Here is a 17,427-nt window from a genome sequence, read left to right on the forward strand (position 1 = left end):
TTTCAACACACATATCATAACTCACAACATCAACCTTCAACACACATATCATTACTCACAACATCAACCTTTCAACACACATATCATAACTCACAACATCAACCTTCAACACACATATCATTACTCACAACATCAACCTTTCAACACACATATCAAAACACACAACATCAACCTTCAACACACATATCTAAACACACAACATCAACCTTCAACACACATATCATTACTCACAACATCAACCTTCAACACACATATCATTACTCACAACATCAACCTTCAACACACATATCATTACTCACAACATCAACCTTTCAACACACATATCATAACTCACAACGTCGACCAAGCTCTGTGATTCAGTCACCCGCTGTTAATGATACATGTTATTGCTCTTAAAAGAAGACACTATTTTTGTAAATGTGTATGTAGATATACATACTTAAGATACTGTATAAACTCTCATATCTAAGTCACTCAGATGTCAGTCGTGTTATCCTGGCAGTTGTGCCTTACCGTCCTCCTGATCCTCCCACAGCGCCGTAACCTTGGCGACGAACGGCAGGTCCTTCTTGCGCGGCCCTGACTTGAGCAGGACCGTGTCCCTCTCCTGTATCAGGTCGTCCTCCCGACACATGCCCCGGTAACACACCCGCCGTACGGGCTTCCCCTGGGCCTGCATATAGACATAAAGTGATTAGTCTTCACAACAAGGAACAAACAGTCTCTTATAATAATCATTTCATATCTCCGGTAGCTCCGCAGGGATCAGTGAGCTGGATTTTGTCTGCCCACTACATTCAGACGACTGTCTCGGTGTGACCATCCTGGTGGTACCTTTCCCCCCTGACCTGTAGTAATCAATATTAGCGTACTTCTGTCCCGGTCCAGGCAGCGTGCATGGTCGGACCGGGAGCCTGTTTGGACCGTGTCCAACTTGTCGGAACGATTATCAGTTTCCCATTCAATCATTCCCAGACGCCAGTAAATCAGGTCCAAAGAACTGCACGTGGTGTAATTGTTTTCGCGTCGTGTGGCCATAAACGCGTTTTGATTTGCACCAAGGCTTAACCATTTTACGATGAGTTATGGCGCGGTATCGATGAACACTGCGGCAGCACCGAGAAGTGGTTTTCACAAACGTCCTACAGAATCCACCATGTCTAATTTCTACACAGAAGTGTCCGTCACAGCTTGGAGGGAGACAACCTCTATATGATTCTTAAAATTACATGGCCCAACTTAAGCCTGTTGGAAACAGATAAGGCGTGTCGCTTGTTATACCATGAGTTATTTGACAGAGTTGTCAGGTTTGTGGGGGAACGCTGCCTAACAGACTTAACAGACTTAAGTGTCTATTATAGTTATAGCTAGCTAAGTGTGTGCAAGGAGGTAACTTCCTTGGTGTGTGCGTATATGAGGACAGTACATGTATAGCGACAGAACTACCGTACTGAGTTACTTAAAATTATGATTATATCTTCATATTTCTCTGTTTCGGTGCCCGCCAGTGAAGTTACCAGTCATGTGAAAACAGATGGCCCGAGTTTTCTGGTGTTTTTAGAAATTAGATTCTACTCATTACATGTACTTCGGTATCGTATGAATATGGGGCTTTTACATGCAGCTGGGGCAAGTAGGACACGCGTAGACAAAATAACATCTTCTGGTCAATCTGATTCTCGTCATACGAGGGCTTCAGAACCGACACCTAAAGTTCCATGTTCTTGCGCTATTCTGGTGCGGCGTGCAGCCCTTCCGACTGAAAAATGGACAGCTTTAGAACCAAGATAAAACGCGATTCGGCTTATAACTCCGAAGGTCTAGTTCCCGCCAAGCTGGCCGGGTGATCCACGTGACAAATCTGAAGTCTCGCACCGATATAATAGCTGTCTGATTTCGCGCCGCGGAGAGTTTTACTAGGCAACGGCTGACCTTGACCCCTCGCAGCGCGCAGGCTTTGTTAGGCGTGTTTACATATGCTGTTCACGCCACATATCCATTACAACACGAGGGCTACACCGTTCACTAAGCGGTTACCTGCTCCTTTATTGTTCTCGGACCTTAAATTGTTTGAGGGTGCGACTGTTTGAATAGTGGTTGGACAATCGACCGTTTAGGTGATCCAACATGGTGGCAAAAAAAGATTGACAGAAATTTGAAATGCAGCTTTTGGTATTTTTAGTATCTGTTACCTTTTGTTCAATTAAGGTTGCAGGTATGACTAAAATATTTCTGTTGTTTTGTAAATATGTCTTACGTATTATGACCTGATTGCGTAATCACATCGTCTCTCTATAGTCTACTAAGAGAACAAAGAGAGAAACTGAAGTATCACCTTGGTAAAAAACGGAAAAAAGCTCAACATGTTAGACAAGAACTGTTCCCACAAACCACTTCAACAACAAGGTACATATAGGAAACATGTGAGCTACATCTGCGCGACAAGTGAACCACTTTCCACATTTCATATCTACTAAATTCCAGGTGTTCATAGAATGATTTTCTCACGAAAACGAAGTGCACACTAACTCCCCACTGTTGCAGAAGTCAGGTTCTATTATATAGAAGCGTCTCTAACGTTGTTCCTCTGGAAGGATGAATGTACCTAGGCGCCCTCTATTCGTACTGTCTCCTGTGGGTCTGCGATTATGATTACATGAAGTCCGTTCTCCGTGACTCAGTAATCCCGTACAAATTGCAGACGCGTGTTTGTAGGCGGATATCAGCACCTGGTGCCGCTCGTTTCGAGCACACAAACCGCCTCTCTCTCCATGCTAGTCAACCTCTCGTGTTTCTGGTCTTCTTACACTGCTAATCTGTTTTGTAGCACTTTCAGTAAATGTGTTTGTAGTGCAAATTACTGATGTGCCGTGGTAACGTGCTTTGTCTCAGTATGATTATTGCTCGCTTATATTGTACTTATAAGTCCATATCTTTATGTATAATTGTTTGGTAACATCAGGCTGAAGAAACTACCCATTTGTTCCCAACACCATAGTTACATTATTAGTGTCGTGATTATTGATAACGATATTTTCCCTGGCGCTCCCTACAATGGTATGACGGCTGACGTTAAATTAGCGTTGCTAAGGCTGAATTCTCCATCTACAGCTAGACTAATTCAACTTCTAGGGATTCTAACTGCCGGTGAATGCTAACGCCGAAACATATTGGTTGTCAACAGATTTTAAACACTTGCGTCTTTAAATACGTAGTACAATATGAAAAAATGAGATTGAAAAATAGCTATCTTCTAATGAGAAATCTTACGTAAGGTTTCTCATTAAAAGATAGATCAATCTCTTTTCATAGTCTGCAATCAGTCAGTTACGATTCATATCAGTATTCGTATCTTGAAATCAGGGCTCTAGCCAGCGAAATTATTTTCCGTGAGCGAATTTTTTTTAAGGGGGTTAAAATACCGAAATGACCGAACCTTTTTCATGCTTACTGCTCTTTATCTGTACAAAAATCGCCCACCGTAAGAACAAAGAGGTTTTATCAAGATAAAAGCTCCTTGGCAAGACTAATGGCGGATGACCCTTTTTATACTATGCGTGTGTTGGCCGCTTCCCTGGAGTTCAATTTGTGCATGCATCAATGTATTAATCTGCTGCGACCGGCATCAGTGACGTGCCAGTATTTGCGTACGTGGAGACTCCCACGGCGAGATCACTTTAATAAAGGTTCGCAAATGGCCGGTGGGCAGTAAAGCTTTTATCGTGAAACATGTTTGTTGCGACGTTATTCGTCAAAGATGTAACGTTTGTAAATGGGATAAAATGTGCTCTGGGGTATGTAAGATGCGAATTTTTCGCATGTTTGAAACTAGCCATGGGTACTGATTGACGCAGGAATGACATTTTCCAGCCTATCTTGTCGGTTTTAATAAGCCCTATGAGGTCGCTATTAAAGATAGCAGCAATAACAAATTAGGTTATGGTCTTACCGCCGAAAACACCATCTTTTCGTACGGCTCTCCCTGCCACTTCCACCCGTTGGTGGACTTCTTCCGCTTGGTCCTGGCGGCGAACTTGTGGTTGTGCGTCTGAACGGTGTCCAGGGTGGGGAAAGGGTGAGACTTTTTGTCGGTGGAAGGACCAACCTGGCCCGACAACACCGTGTGAAGAGGCTGGTGGAAAGGCCCCGCCGTCTGGTACCATACACCTACAACAGTATATATAACAACATCCAGCTCAATGTAGGTCATGACAATTACAACTCGCGCGTAATCCCTTGGCATGGTCAGAGGTTACCAACCATAATCATATTTTTGGAGGCATTTTTTTACGACATTCAGTCCAGCAGGGTGACCGAGTGGGGCAAATGACTGATCATAAAATATGTGCGCTACAACAGGATGACATACGGAAGAACTGAGGGCCAGTTGTTTTTCACAAGCTACTCTCGGGCGCGCAAAACAAGATAGTCCACACTAGCTAGCCTTGGTAGCGTATCTTATTACTAGACCCGATATTCATGATAATAAATTACGCGGAAAAGGCCAAGCAAGGTGTAATCATCCTTAAGAACGTTTTAGATGGGTGTTTTTCACACAAAGGTAATACGTAGTCAATTATACGTCGTGGTCACGTGGTAACTGAATCGTGCGTTTCTACAATACGGTCGGCAATGTGCCTAAAATACGCAAGGCTGCCGGGCTCCTTCGGAGAGTGACAGAGGACGTACCGCGTTACAAAATAAACGCATCATGCCACATAGCCTACAAACCACTGTACGGAAGTTGGTGACAAACTGCGCCATTTTGCATCCAAGCAATCGTAAAGAAAAAGACAATACGTCAAAATCTACAAAACTGACATTTTCACCATTTCGTGCGCTTGCAGAAAAGGACATGAAAAAGTAAAATATATCTTATCCTCGCATACGTTGTGCACTTATACCCCTTTTACCCAACCTACCATTGTTTAGCCTGGCAGAGCTGAATTTACTGAAGGCACTATCGGTCGTCGTGGGGCTGATGCCGCCGTTGGGGAGGATCTGCGAGGCGCTGAGGTTAGCAAGCCCCGTCAACATGAGCGTCTGGGGGTGGCTGGGTACGGGGCTAACCATCCCAGGGGGCCTTGCGTGCATGGACGGAAGTCCTGATGACGCAAGCAGTGACGTGCGGTTCCTGTTGAATCCTCCGCAGAGAAGTCTGAAGTTGGCGGCGTGCTGGTGCCTCTTGTACCCATTTTTGGCCGGCCCTCCTCCGCTCTTAGACTTTCCTCGGCTGTTCTTTTTGGTCTGTGAAGCGTCGTCCGCTGTTTTGTAAGCAGTCATTATTGCCTGGGCGTTCAGGGCGGCCACGCGCTTGGTGTGTCCACACACCTTCGCACTGCCGCCGCCCATCTGGGGTGGAAACGACTTGCTACGAGATTTCTGCTTCTTGCCCGTGGTGCCCGGCAGTTTTGTGTTGGATTTGACCTTCTTAGCTACCGCGATCGGTCGTTTTTTCATCGACAAGTCCAGCGGTTGGTCCGGGTCGGTGGGAAATCCTCCGTTCACTTCTCCATTTCCAAACGTGCCCTGTTTGGAGGAGTCGGTAGGTGAGGTCATGAAGACCTCCCCATCACTGCTGGACGTTGAAAGGGATTTTCCTTTTCTCGTTTTCTTTGGTGGTTTCCAGTCGTCTTTCTCGTACATGAGATTGACTTTAAGTTCGGCTGTGATACTCGCCATTCGTCTTTTTCTGGGAACTACTGGAACGACGTCGTCCCCAGACGACCTCTTCTTCCCTTTATTTTTGTTGCTGCCTTCTTGAGTTTTAGTTTCGTGGGAAACATCGGAGGTATTTGCTTCACCTTCCCGACTATCCGGGTCTGGAATGTTGGTCTTTCCCGCTTGGGGACTCTCCTCTAATTTGGACTTTCCCGTGGAAACGTCATCCGAGGACGTCACCAAGGCCATGCCTTCGCTCTCCGGACATTCCTCTGTTCTGACATCTGTCTCCTCGAAGCAGATGGCGCGCACAACGGACGACGCGATGCCGTTAGAACACGGCGTTCGATTGCCATGACGACTGTCTGCAACATGGCACTTCTTCCCACAGGATGAGCTAACGACAATTTCCGCGGGGGAACTGGGACTCTTAACGAGCGACATACACTGATTTGCACAGGGGGGACTAGTACCGTTCAATTTCAGGTCGCTTTTTGTTTTGGGCGACAAACCGATCTTAGCGCTCTCCATCAAGTCCCTATTCGGTTGCTCATCCCGATGACCATTGCACAATCCTGCGACGCTTTCCATTGCTCGGTTGACAGTAGAGTTTGCATTCCCATCATTAGATGCGACCTCGGACACTTTCGTCACCCTGTCGGACTTACTCCGACTGTTCCTCGGGCTTCTTCGTGGGGAAACGTGACCCCTCGGTGCTCCTCGGTCTCCCTCGTCGGCGGTAACCGGAGTCATCTTGCCGCTAAGGCATGAACTCAGCTCTCTAGCAGAACCGAAAAACAGTTCGTCGGCCTTGTCAAAGTCCGCGTTCCGGCTGTCTTCTTCGTGTACTCTTGCTCCTAGTATAGCAATGCTGAGGTCGTGCTTCTGAAAGTGGAACAGAAAAAACAGTTAGCCATGACAATGGCAACATGGTAACAAAGAAAACATTGTAACAACTTGGCCGTGAGAGAAGTGAACAGATGTGCACCCTCTGCCGGCCACGTGTACATGGAATTGTTTTTCGTCTCAGTCCTCTTCGGGAAGTTTCGGTCCTCTTTAGGCTATCAGTTTCTTTGCCAACTTTGACTGCAACTAGGGAGTGTCTTTCAGATTGCAATCATGAAAATGGTGCAGGTTAGCCACACCTGAAAGAACCCAAAACGGAAAGTTGTGTGGCACCTTTTAAATCTCGTCCAAGAGAGGTTTGCAGTCCGAAGCGATCTTTAGATCAAAGTGTTCTTAATCCATGCGATGCGGCAGAGATCCGGAAACAATAGCAATCTAATTTCTATGGGTTTGTCTCCTATCACTAGGGAGGGTTCAAACACAGTTCATCGTTCTGCTGGCTTTATGTCTGCTTGCCTTTAGCGACACAGTCATGTTCGTCTGCAAATCTAACGATGTCAACAACGCCAACTCTTCATGTCCCTGGGTTACCCTATCTTTTGTTGTCTTTTCTTTGCTTCTCTTTCTATTAACATCATCTTCACAGCCCTTTCTCTCCTCGAAGCCCTGTTGCAATCTCGACAGGAACACTACGTTTTACCTTAGTTCGACAGGAACACTACGTTTTATCTTAGTTCGACAGGAACACTATGTTTTATCTTAGTTCCTAAGCAGATCTGGGGAGGAAAAATCGTCATATGTTTTCTGGTTGTCCGTCTTTTTCTGACCCACACGACCAGAACCCTCAGAAAAATGTTTCGACTCCTCCGAAGAAAATCCGATTGGAGAAAAAAAATCTATTTGTTGCGGTGAAGGACACGCCAAATCACTAATCCTCATTATACTAATAGTTGGCTGTCAGAAAAACGGGGCTGCCAGAAAACATAACGTCTCACAATCTAACATCTGCTTGAAGAATACCACCGCCCATCCAGGCAGGAAGTGCTTCTACGCCAATAGAATCCTTCCTGTTTACTTCTGACGTTCTGAGGGCTCGTGCAAGGGGAAGGGCTAATTTGCCGACATTCCAACCACTCAAGTCAACCCCCGCTATGCCTATGGCTATGGCTGTCGTCATTACTACGTTAGTGAAAGCACTGTGTTGTCGTTCCTTGAACTCTCAGCAGGAACTCCGGATCCAAACTCTGTTCATAAACTGAATCAAATATACGGTCGATGTCTGAAACATTATTGACATACACGAGTGCAAGCTCACGACAGACGTCGGAAGAAAAGAACGTACATATGCAGACTGATCCATGTCCCTAACACACAACACACAACACGAAAGGCCAAAATGCGTTACGATCTTCCTTTCCATCTGCTTGGAGATTGCCACGAATGTGTTCCCGTAGTTGTATACCAACCGTTTCAACAAACATTAAAAAGTAACGGGTAATTTTCAAATATCATAATGTCGAGGTGTGACTCGGTCGTTGTCTTTCATGGCGGGAAATTGAGTAACCGTTTCCAGTGACCAATGGTGGAACGCTTTTCGAGTCATGTGACGTGCCGATGTTTTGTGAACGTGACGTGATACGATATTGTGGCTTCCCGGTCGCTCTGAATGGTGTGGTATCGCATACCGGACGAAATACGCCCCTGACATGCATGTATACGGTCCATGGGACTGCATATGTCACAGGTACACAATAGACAAGGTATTTGCCACGGCCTACGATACAGGTGACCACTACTACTAGTAAGTCAACAGGGTGTTGTCTAAACAACACACGTGAGAGATTTATTGATCACTTGTGTATTATTGTTACACGAGGTTGCTTAACCTCCTTACTTAAGTGAGAAGACATCGTCACCTCTCACAGGAAAGCAAACACAAGTAACGCCACGATGTGTCGTAACTGTAACTAACCTATACCAGATCTGCAGAGGAAATTGTACAGGATCAAGGAACAACAGAACAAGCGACATAAATCCTTCCCATGCAACGTTCTCACCAATGAGAGAGAGGCCTGGAGAGATCGAACTACTCGGGGCAAAGGTTACATATTGGGAAGAAAGATCGGGCATTTTTCGGTTCCGGTTTATTCCGCAGAAACCGTAATCCCTCAGCACACCGCCTAATTTGACCACATGTGAACAAATAGGTCTCCTCGACATGAATTTACAAATACAAATTCGCACGTGTAAAACGGTTGCACACAAACGTGACACGTCGGCCTTCTCCCTCTCTCTCTCTCTCTCTCTCTCTCTCTCTCTCTCGTTCGTTCATTCCATTCACTCCCATTCATGGTCCCTTCCGAGATTCCTGTTTCCATTCCTAAAACACTTTCTCTTACTGACGTACTGCGGAATTCCGTATTCACCCCTTCCTTGCTGAGAATATCCGGACAGCTACATGCTACATAAAGAACAGTCTAACGGCGAGAGCATACAGGCTGGTGATTGAAACTGGGGGCGTTTTTGCTCTTTCACTGACACAGTTAATCATAATAGTGGGTCACGAAACGGGGTCATAGGCACCCTAACTTTGGAAGCTATGGCAGCAGCGCACATCAGTAAGACCATTAACAACGTGAACGACTATATGCACGTAATACTTCAAAACATACGTCGCAATTATTAATGGTCGCGTTAACGTAGAGTTACGCAGGGAGGCTCAGGGGGAGGGTCGCTCACGGGATAAGGTCCCTCCCATCCAATCGACCTTCCGGTCCAACCCCCACGATCCTAAAATCGTGCTGCGAACACAACAACACATACCCGCCTTATCAACACAAAACAACCACAACGACTGCGAGTTACCCAAATAGCAGTAAACCGTGTTTACCGCACGATTACGCCAGACATTCACACTGTGCACATTGTACCGGTATCCAGCACCATCTGCCTCCTTACACAAGGGACTAACTAACTGGTCGCTTGGTCACTGGTGGGACACGCACATCAGCTCGCCTCGTTACCTGAGAACGCAGTTCCAGCGCACATAAAACACAATGCAGTCAAGGCTACAAACACACGACCGTCACTTCGGCATCAACATTCAACCAGGACAAGGCTCACCTCCGGCAGATCGCCCTCAATCCCACATTGTAGTACGCGCGTAGAAACGTTCCTAACGTCCGACGCCATCTTGTTTGGGCTGGCGAGACCCGCGAACCCAGCCGCTGACGTCACAACGGATGACGACGGGGCTTCAGATGACAAAGCGGTCTCACCGGAGCAACCTGGCCACACCTTTTGCCAGGTGAAAATATAAACTGGGTGAAGAACCAAGCATTGAAACCCCACGCTGCTGAAGCTCGGACTTTCATCCAACTCCCACATGCGAACTTTGACCTTTGTGGTAAGTTGGTGGACCGCCGCCCGTCTTTCCGCCTAGGCGACCAACTGACGTGTGCCACCACTATCTACCGGTGGGTCATGTGACGGTCGCGAGGCGTGGACGGGCTACCGAGCAAACGGTAACCTAGAACCACCAGGCACTCCCGTTCCCCGGGACAACCACGCAACCATCAACTCATGTCGACCTTTCCCTATCAAACTCCTTTCAAGTGTTCTTAGCGAAGTTGACAAAGAACGAGATGACGAAAATTCACATCCATGAAATTTTTTCAAGGTTTCCACAACACAATTCAGTCACTTTCATATGATGAAATTTTGCTGCTGAAGTCCAGTGGTCCTTGACTTGTATTACCTTCATCAATTCATCAATCCGAACGGGATCTCTTTCAAACGGGAAAAGCTAAATGACTAGAGAGATAGCGTTATCACCTTTGCACCACAACGTAATCAAATTCTAGGCAGTGATCGACTAGTGATAACAACGTATGATCTGCAGCTAACGCCGCTACATTACAAACAAAAAGTACTCCCATAACAGGCTTGTGACTTGAGATCGATCAGCAGTAAAACAATCTCAATCCCTAACTTAAAAGTTCCATTTTAGAGCAATTAGCACGAATCCAATATCCCTTGTCAGACGAGTGGGGTTTATTTAAGACTTCGTTTGTTACTGACTAGAGACATACATTGCTTTCTTTGCCTCTCCCTTGAGAAAACAGCTCGATCAGTGGATACGTCTTTTGTTTTCATAACGACGGCGACTTGTTCTAAAAATATCAGCCGTCGTGAGTCATATTTTTGCTGTTGCACTGATCTGGGCTATTCTATTACAGCGCCTTGGAAATCGAAATAATACGAGAGAGGTATAACGGGTATAGAGGGTCGTTATCGTATATATTTAGGGGATTTTTTGTCTGAGACAAACATAACGACAAGAAGATAGTTTTGTAAAGAAAAGAAGACTGGAAGCGAAGACTATTTTGATAATATAAACAAGAGAGAGTGCGGCCTCAAACTCACATTACGCCCCTCTATGTGAAAATGGAACAACCCGTTGTGACAATCAAAGGACAATGACCAACCATGACTGTTATCTGATACGACGAAAATGATGTAGGCATTTTAATCTGACGATGAAGACGACCTTTACATTCTTGGCCTTGTCAGCACGGGTCAATAATAGAATTCGTTATTTTTGCCTCCTTTCTGTTGAGATAGTGGCCTCCGTATCTATATTTGTCAAGGTCGGCAGACGACCCTCTGACAAATGAGATCACAACATTGGACTGACAAATATGCCACGTCATTCCTCCCCGACGACAACTCTTGTGACGATTTAGAGGTCAACATGCCAATCAGCCTATTGGCTGTCGCAGGTTACACTTAGCTGTGTGTACTGTTATTAAGAACCGTGTAGACAACTCGCGTCGATTCTTGGTGTTCCAAAACGAGTCAACATTGCTGTTGTGGACCCCCACTCTCCCCCTACGTCACGACACAGGCAGTGGAAGTCTGGAACTTTAAAACCATACTGTCATATAACTGTGCGTACTAGCCATCTGGTGTTACTGGTTACAAGCTCCTGTAAAACTTCTATCGCCTTGTGTTCCCATGTAAAAAGTGGGATGACCAGTTGACAAACAATTTCCACACCACCCGGCACCCCGCTTCCTCCGTAATTCCGTTCGTTTTATCTCAAACGCCATGTCTCCCCATTATTCCAATCTTTTGACGGCCTCGCCGCCTTTCAATGGGACTGACATGAAATCCATCTTTGTCGTCCAAAAAAACCCGTCTGTCGAATCTTTTCAAGGGAAAGGAAGTTTTTAATTCGGGTCCGGAAAAAAGTAGATTATTGGCCCTGTTGGCCCTGAAAAATATAGTATAGAGTGATATAGCGGGTAACTCCAACTCCAGCCGTTCCTCAAGCCACACTGAAGTAGGGTTTGTTTTGAATTAAAGCTACATTGATTTGTTGGCTGGGCCGTACCATCTTGGCAGGGGGTGAATAAAGGGATCAGTCAGCCGCCATCAGAGAAAACCGACAAACGATGACCCAATGATACCCTACAAGGAAGACTGAGTGTATCCAAAAAAGAATTTTTTTATGCAAACAACTCCTACGTACACACAAATATATATATATATATATATACACATATGTTTATATATATACATATAAATAAATAAATATATATATATATACACAGTACACACACAATGCACACCACGCGCAAACACACACAGTGTCCTTGAAGAATCTCTCATTCTTGTTAGTAGTCTAGACAGGCAAAAATAACTCGACGGCCACCGAAGCAATATCTCGTCTCCAACGTACATTCATGCCCCAGTAAGTCAGGTCCATCCCCATCCGTCTGTACGTGTGTGGGAGCTGTACACACGAACCATGTGGATATCTATAACTTGGAAGAAGACAAATATCTCCACACCGTCTGCCGCTCTTTTGTCTTTAGGTAGTGGGCACTAGGAAATCCTCCGTTGTCCGCTTCAAATGTACCAGCTTTTAGTCTGTACTCAGTACTGCGGAGATTAATGGCACATACGCGCCATCAACCAAACATGCGGCGATGTTTAACACAACCACGCTCCACGAACTTAACGCCTAGCCTGGGGTTGATGGTTTTGATCCTGCAGCCGACCCAATATCTGCTTGGGGATTACGCAAAAGAAGAATCGTGAGCGGGGGATAAAACCAAGGTAAAACAGAACCGGATGGATTACAAATTACAGTTCCACGAGCAATTTCCTGTGAAAAACGGAAAATGACGAAAGGAGATTCTCTCACATCACATCTATGAGACATATACCCATATGAGATGTATCGCAAAGAATACCCAGGACTTTATGTACTGTAGCTTCGCAAGGCACAAATACCCATGGATGAAGGAAATCGGTATAGTAAGGATAATAAGTTGATCAATCAATGACAGGCATGGTAGTAGATACAGAAATATTGAGGTAGAATTCACACATAACACTAAACTCTAAGCAGATGTTAGGAGGGAAGATGGTAATGTCTCTAACTGCCCCATCTAACATAACATAATAACGCACAGCCCTTCCGGATCCAACAAAAAAAGGAAAACGTTACGATGTTGTATTTACATTTGCCTGTATATCACACACCACCGTAGTGTACATAACATTACAATAATTGCACTTTTACTCAAACAACGCATAAATAGCAGCGAGAAAAAAACAGTAGCTGTTCCAGTCTAATTTTTCATATCTAATCATCATCGCGAAGGAAGGGACATGTTTTGAATACTTGCTCTCCGGACTGCACCATATATAAGCGTATATAAACTGATAGTCGGCCGAGATACTGAGCTCTAGTATGTGAGATTACTTGATTACATTTGCCTATACACAACGGCAAATCGGCGATGCAACTAGGGATAGGAATTATTGTGACAAACATGTGTTACGCACAGCAAAATATGTTGTTGGGTCGACGTGACGTGTTTTACAATTGCAAAGTACTCATATTTTCGTTTGTGCTTCACCGAAGAGGGCCTTCGCTTATTACTTTCGACATGTCTTGAGGACTTACACGTCAGTCTAGCAGTAAATAATTTTCAATGAAATATAACGTTACACTTGTGTGGCAAATTCCAAACCTAGGAAGATAAAAACAAAGGCAACCCAGGGACATGTCGTTGTCGACGAACAGTAGTTGTCGCAGTGTGACCTACATCCATGCTAAACCCATGACTCAACATGACTACTTCTATCAGCGTGGACTAGAAACTACATATATATAACTATGCAGCGCTGCCTTCAATCGCCGTCTGAACATTGCTGTTTTTGTTCTGATTGCGTACTACACTGTGATTGGCCGCGATTATCTGCGCCCTCAAGTGTAAAACGGCAGTCATCAGAACACGATAGCAGTCAGAAAACAACAGGTAATTAGTTACAAACACAACATCAAAACGCTCGCTGAGGCTAACGCTGCACTGAACTAATTGCCGATTGCATGACCCAATCTAACATACGATATACGGTATTACAATTATAGACGTTAGCGGTGTATCCCCAAGGGACCTGATTCACCGTGCCGAGGGACCGGGTCATAGGGGCTGATTCATTCAACTGGAAAGACTGTAAACATACAGTGTACATGTATAAATAGAAATTAAGCAAGAATTCTGCGAAATATAAACGACTGGCCAGGAAAAAGGAAGACTGTACCAGTACCAGTTCGTTGTTATCGACGTATAAAGACTTCACAAACCCACATTATAACATTGATAAGAATTATAGAGACAATGTAGACTACAGAAATGTTCAACACCATGACCCCCCCCCCCCCCCCCCCCACACACACACACGCGCACACAATAAGCATGTTGATTATGTTGAAAACAATCCGCTGTCGAGGCTATAGGGAAATATTCAATCACCCATACGACAGCTCTACTATGATGATGCCTTCACTGTGACGCTTTCTCACCAGAAGAAGATTGTGGTTTGACCCGCGATATCTACTTGGCAACTGTTAAGCACCTTGTTGAGCCACCTTTTCTTTTCTGTAGTCCTCGCGTTCTGCCGGTATCCGTCTGCCAAATCCGTCTCAGCCACTGGCAAGACTACGCCATTAAAACTAGCTCTACTCCCGGCTGTGTCTGTCTGTGATATGAGAAACGTGTCGTTCCTGTACGATCTCTTCCTGGTTCGATGTGTAGGTGCACCTGCCTGGTCACCTGGCGTCGGCTGGCGATTATGCTTTGTAAATCGCTCACGCCTGGAGGTTGTAGTGTTTGAGTACCTTTGGGAATTCCACGGAATCGTATGATCAATCTGAATACAGGAGTCAACTTCAAAAAGTATCCACAAGATGTGGGTACCCGGAAAAGGAAACACCCACTTCAGCTCTGTAACATCATGGCCTTAACTTAGAACCTTACCCAGTAGTAAACATTGTAAACTAGAGTTCCACGACCTCATACCTTCGCCGACTGATGTTAGCCTTTTCGAGTGAATGCTTATCACTCAGTATGTAAATAAGGTCCTCGATTGCATGAATTTCAAGTGATCCCTTTCTCTACACAAAACACAGCATTAAAGTAAAATCTTAGAAAAGAGGGCCATTGTAGCATTTCCTCATATATTATGTAAATGAGGCCATCATGATTTATGTCTGATAACGTCCACATTTGAGTATCTCCTAAACGCCACAAGAATGAAATCCCATCATTTACCACTCTGGAATTATAGTATTTTGTCATAAATTATGCAAATTAGGTATTCATTTGCATAATTGATATCTATCAATATTCCTCTCTTTCTCAGTTACATGTCACGTGTTTGACTACAATGGAATGCAAGGGTTTGTATACTTTTTCACATCACAGATCCTGATTTGCATGATTCTTATACGATCATGTGTCCCTACAAATCATGACGATCCGTCATCACCTTCTTGAGTTACTAGTATTCTCTTTCAAAGTTTAAAACAAACCCATACCTATACCTACACGAGTTCTCCCAAGAGTTATAAAAATAATCACTGTAAGAATATTTTTGCTTAATTGGTATCTTAACTTTTATCTTTGCTACAGAAAATAAGGCAATTTGTTGGCAATGTATTTGCTTCAATTATGCCCTTATTTTCATAGTCGACATATCAATCAGTTTTTATCAAACCTATACCTTCCAACAGGGAGAGCGTTAGATCGTAAGGCTGCTGTGTTTAAATACCCGTGTGACCTCCCTGACCCCAAAACAGAGCCCTGCACCAGGCAAGTAAAGTATCACATGTGTCCTCCAGGGACGTCTCACAGGGAGCCTGCTCCGGTAAACTAGGTCACCTGTCAGTGCAATTTAACCTGAATATATAGACTTAAAAATAGCAAATTGAAAGGGAATTGTAGACATTTCCTTATAGATTATGTTAATGAGGCCTTGTCATGCATGATTTTTGTCTGATATTGTTCACCTTTACTTAGCTTCCTAATGATACAAGAATGAAATTCCAATCATTTACTATTGTGGTATTTTCAGTTAGTATTTTCTCATTAATTATGCAAAATAGGTAGCTATTAGCATTATTGGTATCTATCGATACCTCTCTCTTTTTCAGCTATATATGTCACATGTTTGAGAGTCCTATTTTGAGAGGCAGCAGATTTATAAACTTTCCTTGCTAGTTATGCAAATCAGCTCCTGATTTGCATAATGAATATTCAATTATGTAAATCATTAATCGAGCTATCTACATGCCATAAATCAAGACGATCCGTTGACCATAAGTCTAGTTATTCATGTCCAAAGGTCAAAACAAATAAATTAAAAACACCCGCTGCAGCTCCAAACAAGCCGCTAGAGGGCCCAAACGTGCACAACTTACTTCATGTGGCATGGACTATCTACCACACAAAAATCATGACCGTAGCACTTGCAGAAAATTCGACCTCAAACTCTGAAGCTACACTGCAGTACCCAAAGTACCCGCTAGGAGGCCCATCATCGAACTTGACCTTCCCCTTTAATAAATCTACCTATTCATTAAATATCATGCACAACCATCAACAGCTTCTCGAGTTATCCTGTCAACAAACAAATACGCATACATAAACAGCCCACTGCAGTACCGCAGGAAAATGCCAGGTGACCCATTTTTGAACTTGAGCTTCGTTTTCATAATCTCTACGTACCCACCAAAAATCATGCAGATCCATCATCAATACGTCGAGTTATGTTGTCTACATACAAACACACTAACAAAAAAAGTCCACTGGAGCACTTGAGGAAAACGCCAGGTTAACCATTTTCGAACTTGACCTTCGTTCCCACAACCGTCACTTACCTACCAAAAATCAGCAAGATCCGTCAAAGTTCTCTCGACTTATGATCTCGACATACATACGGACCCACTTTACAGCTGGCGTAACCGATAACATAACCTTACCGCGAATGCATACATTCCCGGCGAAGGTAAAAACCCACAGCCAAGCTTGGGGGAAGGAGCTACAACCACTTCCTCTTCCTGGTTGCTCTTTCGATTCTCGAGAAATTTTTCACGTAAAATGACTACACGACCTACACCTGACGCGGAACGTTCACGACCTAACGTCTCAAATGCGCACGCATTTTCCCTCCACTAATATCTTTTACGTGCGCGTATATATAACGTTAGATAACGTTATATGTGTGTGAGCATGAATGTGTGTGTCCATGTGTGTATGTGTGTGTGTGTGAGCGCGTGTGTGTGAGTGAGTGAGTTCGTGTGTGTGTGTGTGTGTGTGTGTGAGAGAGAGTTTCAACGGTGTGTGTGTGTGTGTGTATGTGTGTGTGAGTGAGTTTGTGTGTGTGTGTGCGTGTGTGTGTGTGCGTTCTGTCGTGACGTCCACGTAAGTTCCTCACCGTCACTTCCTGGTGACCATTAATGCAACTCTTCTCGATCAAACCTAAAGCAAGGCAGATCAACGTCGTCAGGGCATTAGATTGTCTTATGTGAGGTTATACTGCGTACAGAATTCGAAGAAGTTA

General features: G+C 44.5%; 1 protein-coding gene across 4 annotated transcripts in view; it reads right to left on the reverse strand.

Annotated features, from left to right (window-relative positions):
* The window catches only part of LOC136433070 (uncharacterized), a 28,418-nt gene that overhangs the window by 6,132 nt on the left and 4,859 nt on the right, over positions 1 to 17,427 (reverse strand). For 2 of the 4 annotated variants that reach the window (XM_066424870.1, XM_066424871.1), the window contains exons 4-6: positions 4,923 to 6,546; positions 3,950 to 4,167; positions 514 to 673 (exon numbers count right to left, since the gene is read on the reverse strand). In XM_066424870.1, the coding sequence (XP_066280967.1) occupies positions 514 to 673; positions 3,950 to 4,167; positions 4,923 to 6,414 (1,870 nt within the window). In that variant the 5' untranslated portion in view covers positions 6,415 to 6,546. Of the gene's footprint in view, positions 1 to 513; positions 674 to 3,949; positions 4,168 to 4,922; positions 6,547 to 9,630; positions 10,082 to 14,389; positions 14,521 to 17,427 lie in introns of those variants that run through there. The other 2 variants (XM_066424872.1, XM_066424869.1) reach the window with 2 other exon arrangements.

Source organism: Branchiostoma lanceolatum, chromosome 4, assembly GCF_035083965.1.
Source record: "Branchiostoma lanceolatum isolate klBraLanc5 chromosome 4, klBraLanc5.hap2, whole genome shotgun sequence".
Lineage (NCBI taxonomy): Eukaryota > Metazoa > Chordata > Leptocardii > Amphioxiformes > Branchiostomatidae > Branchiostoma > Branchiostoma lanceolatum.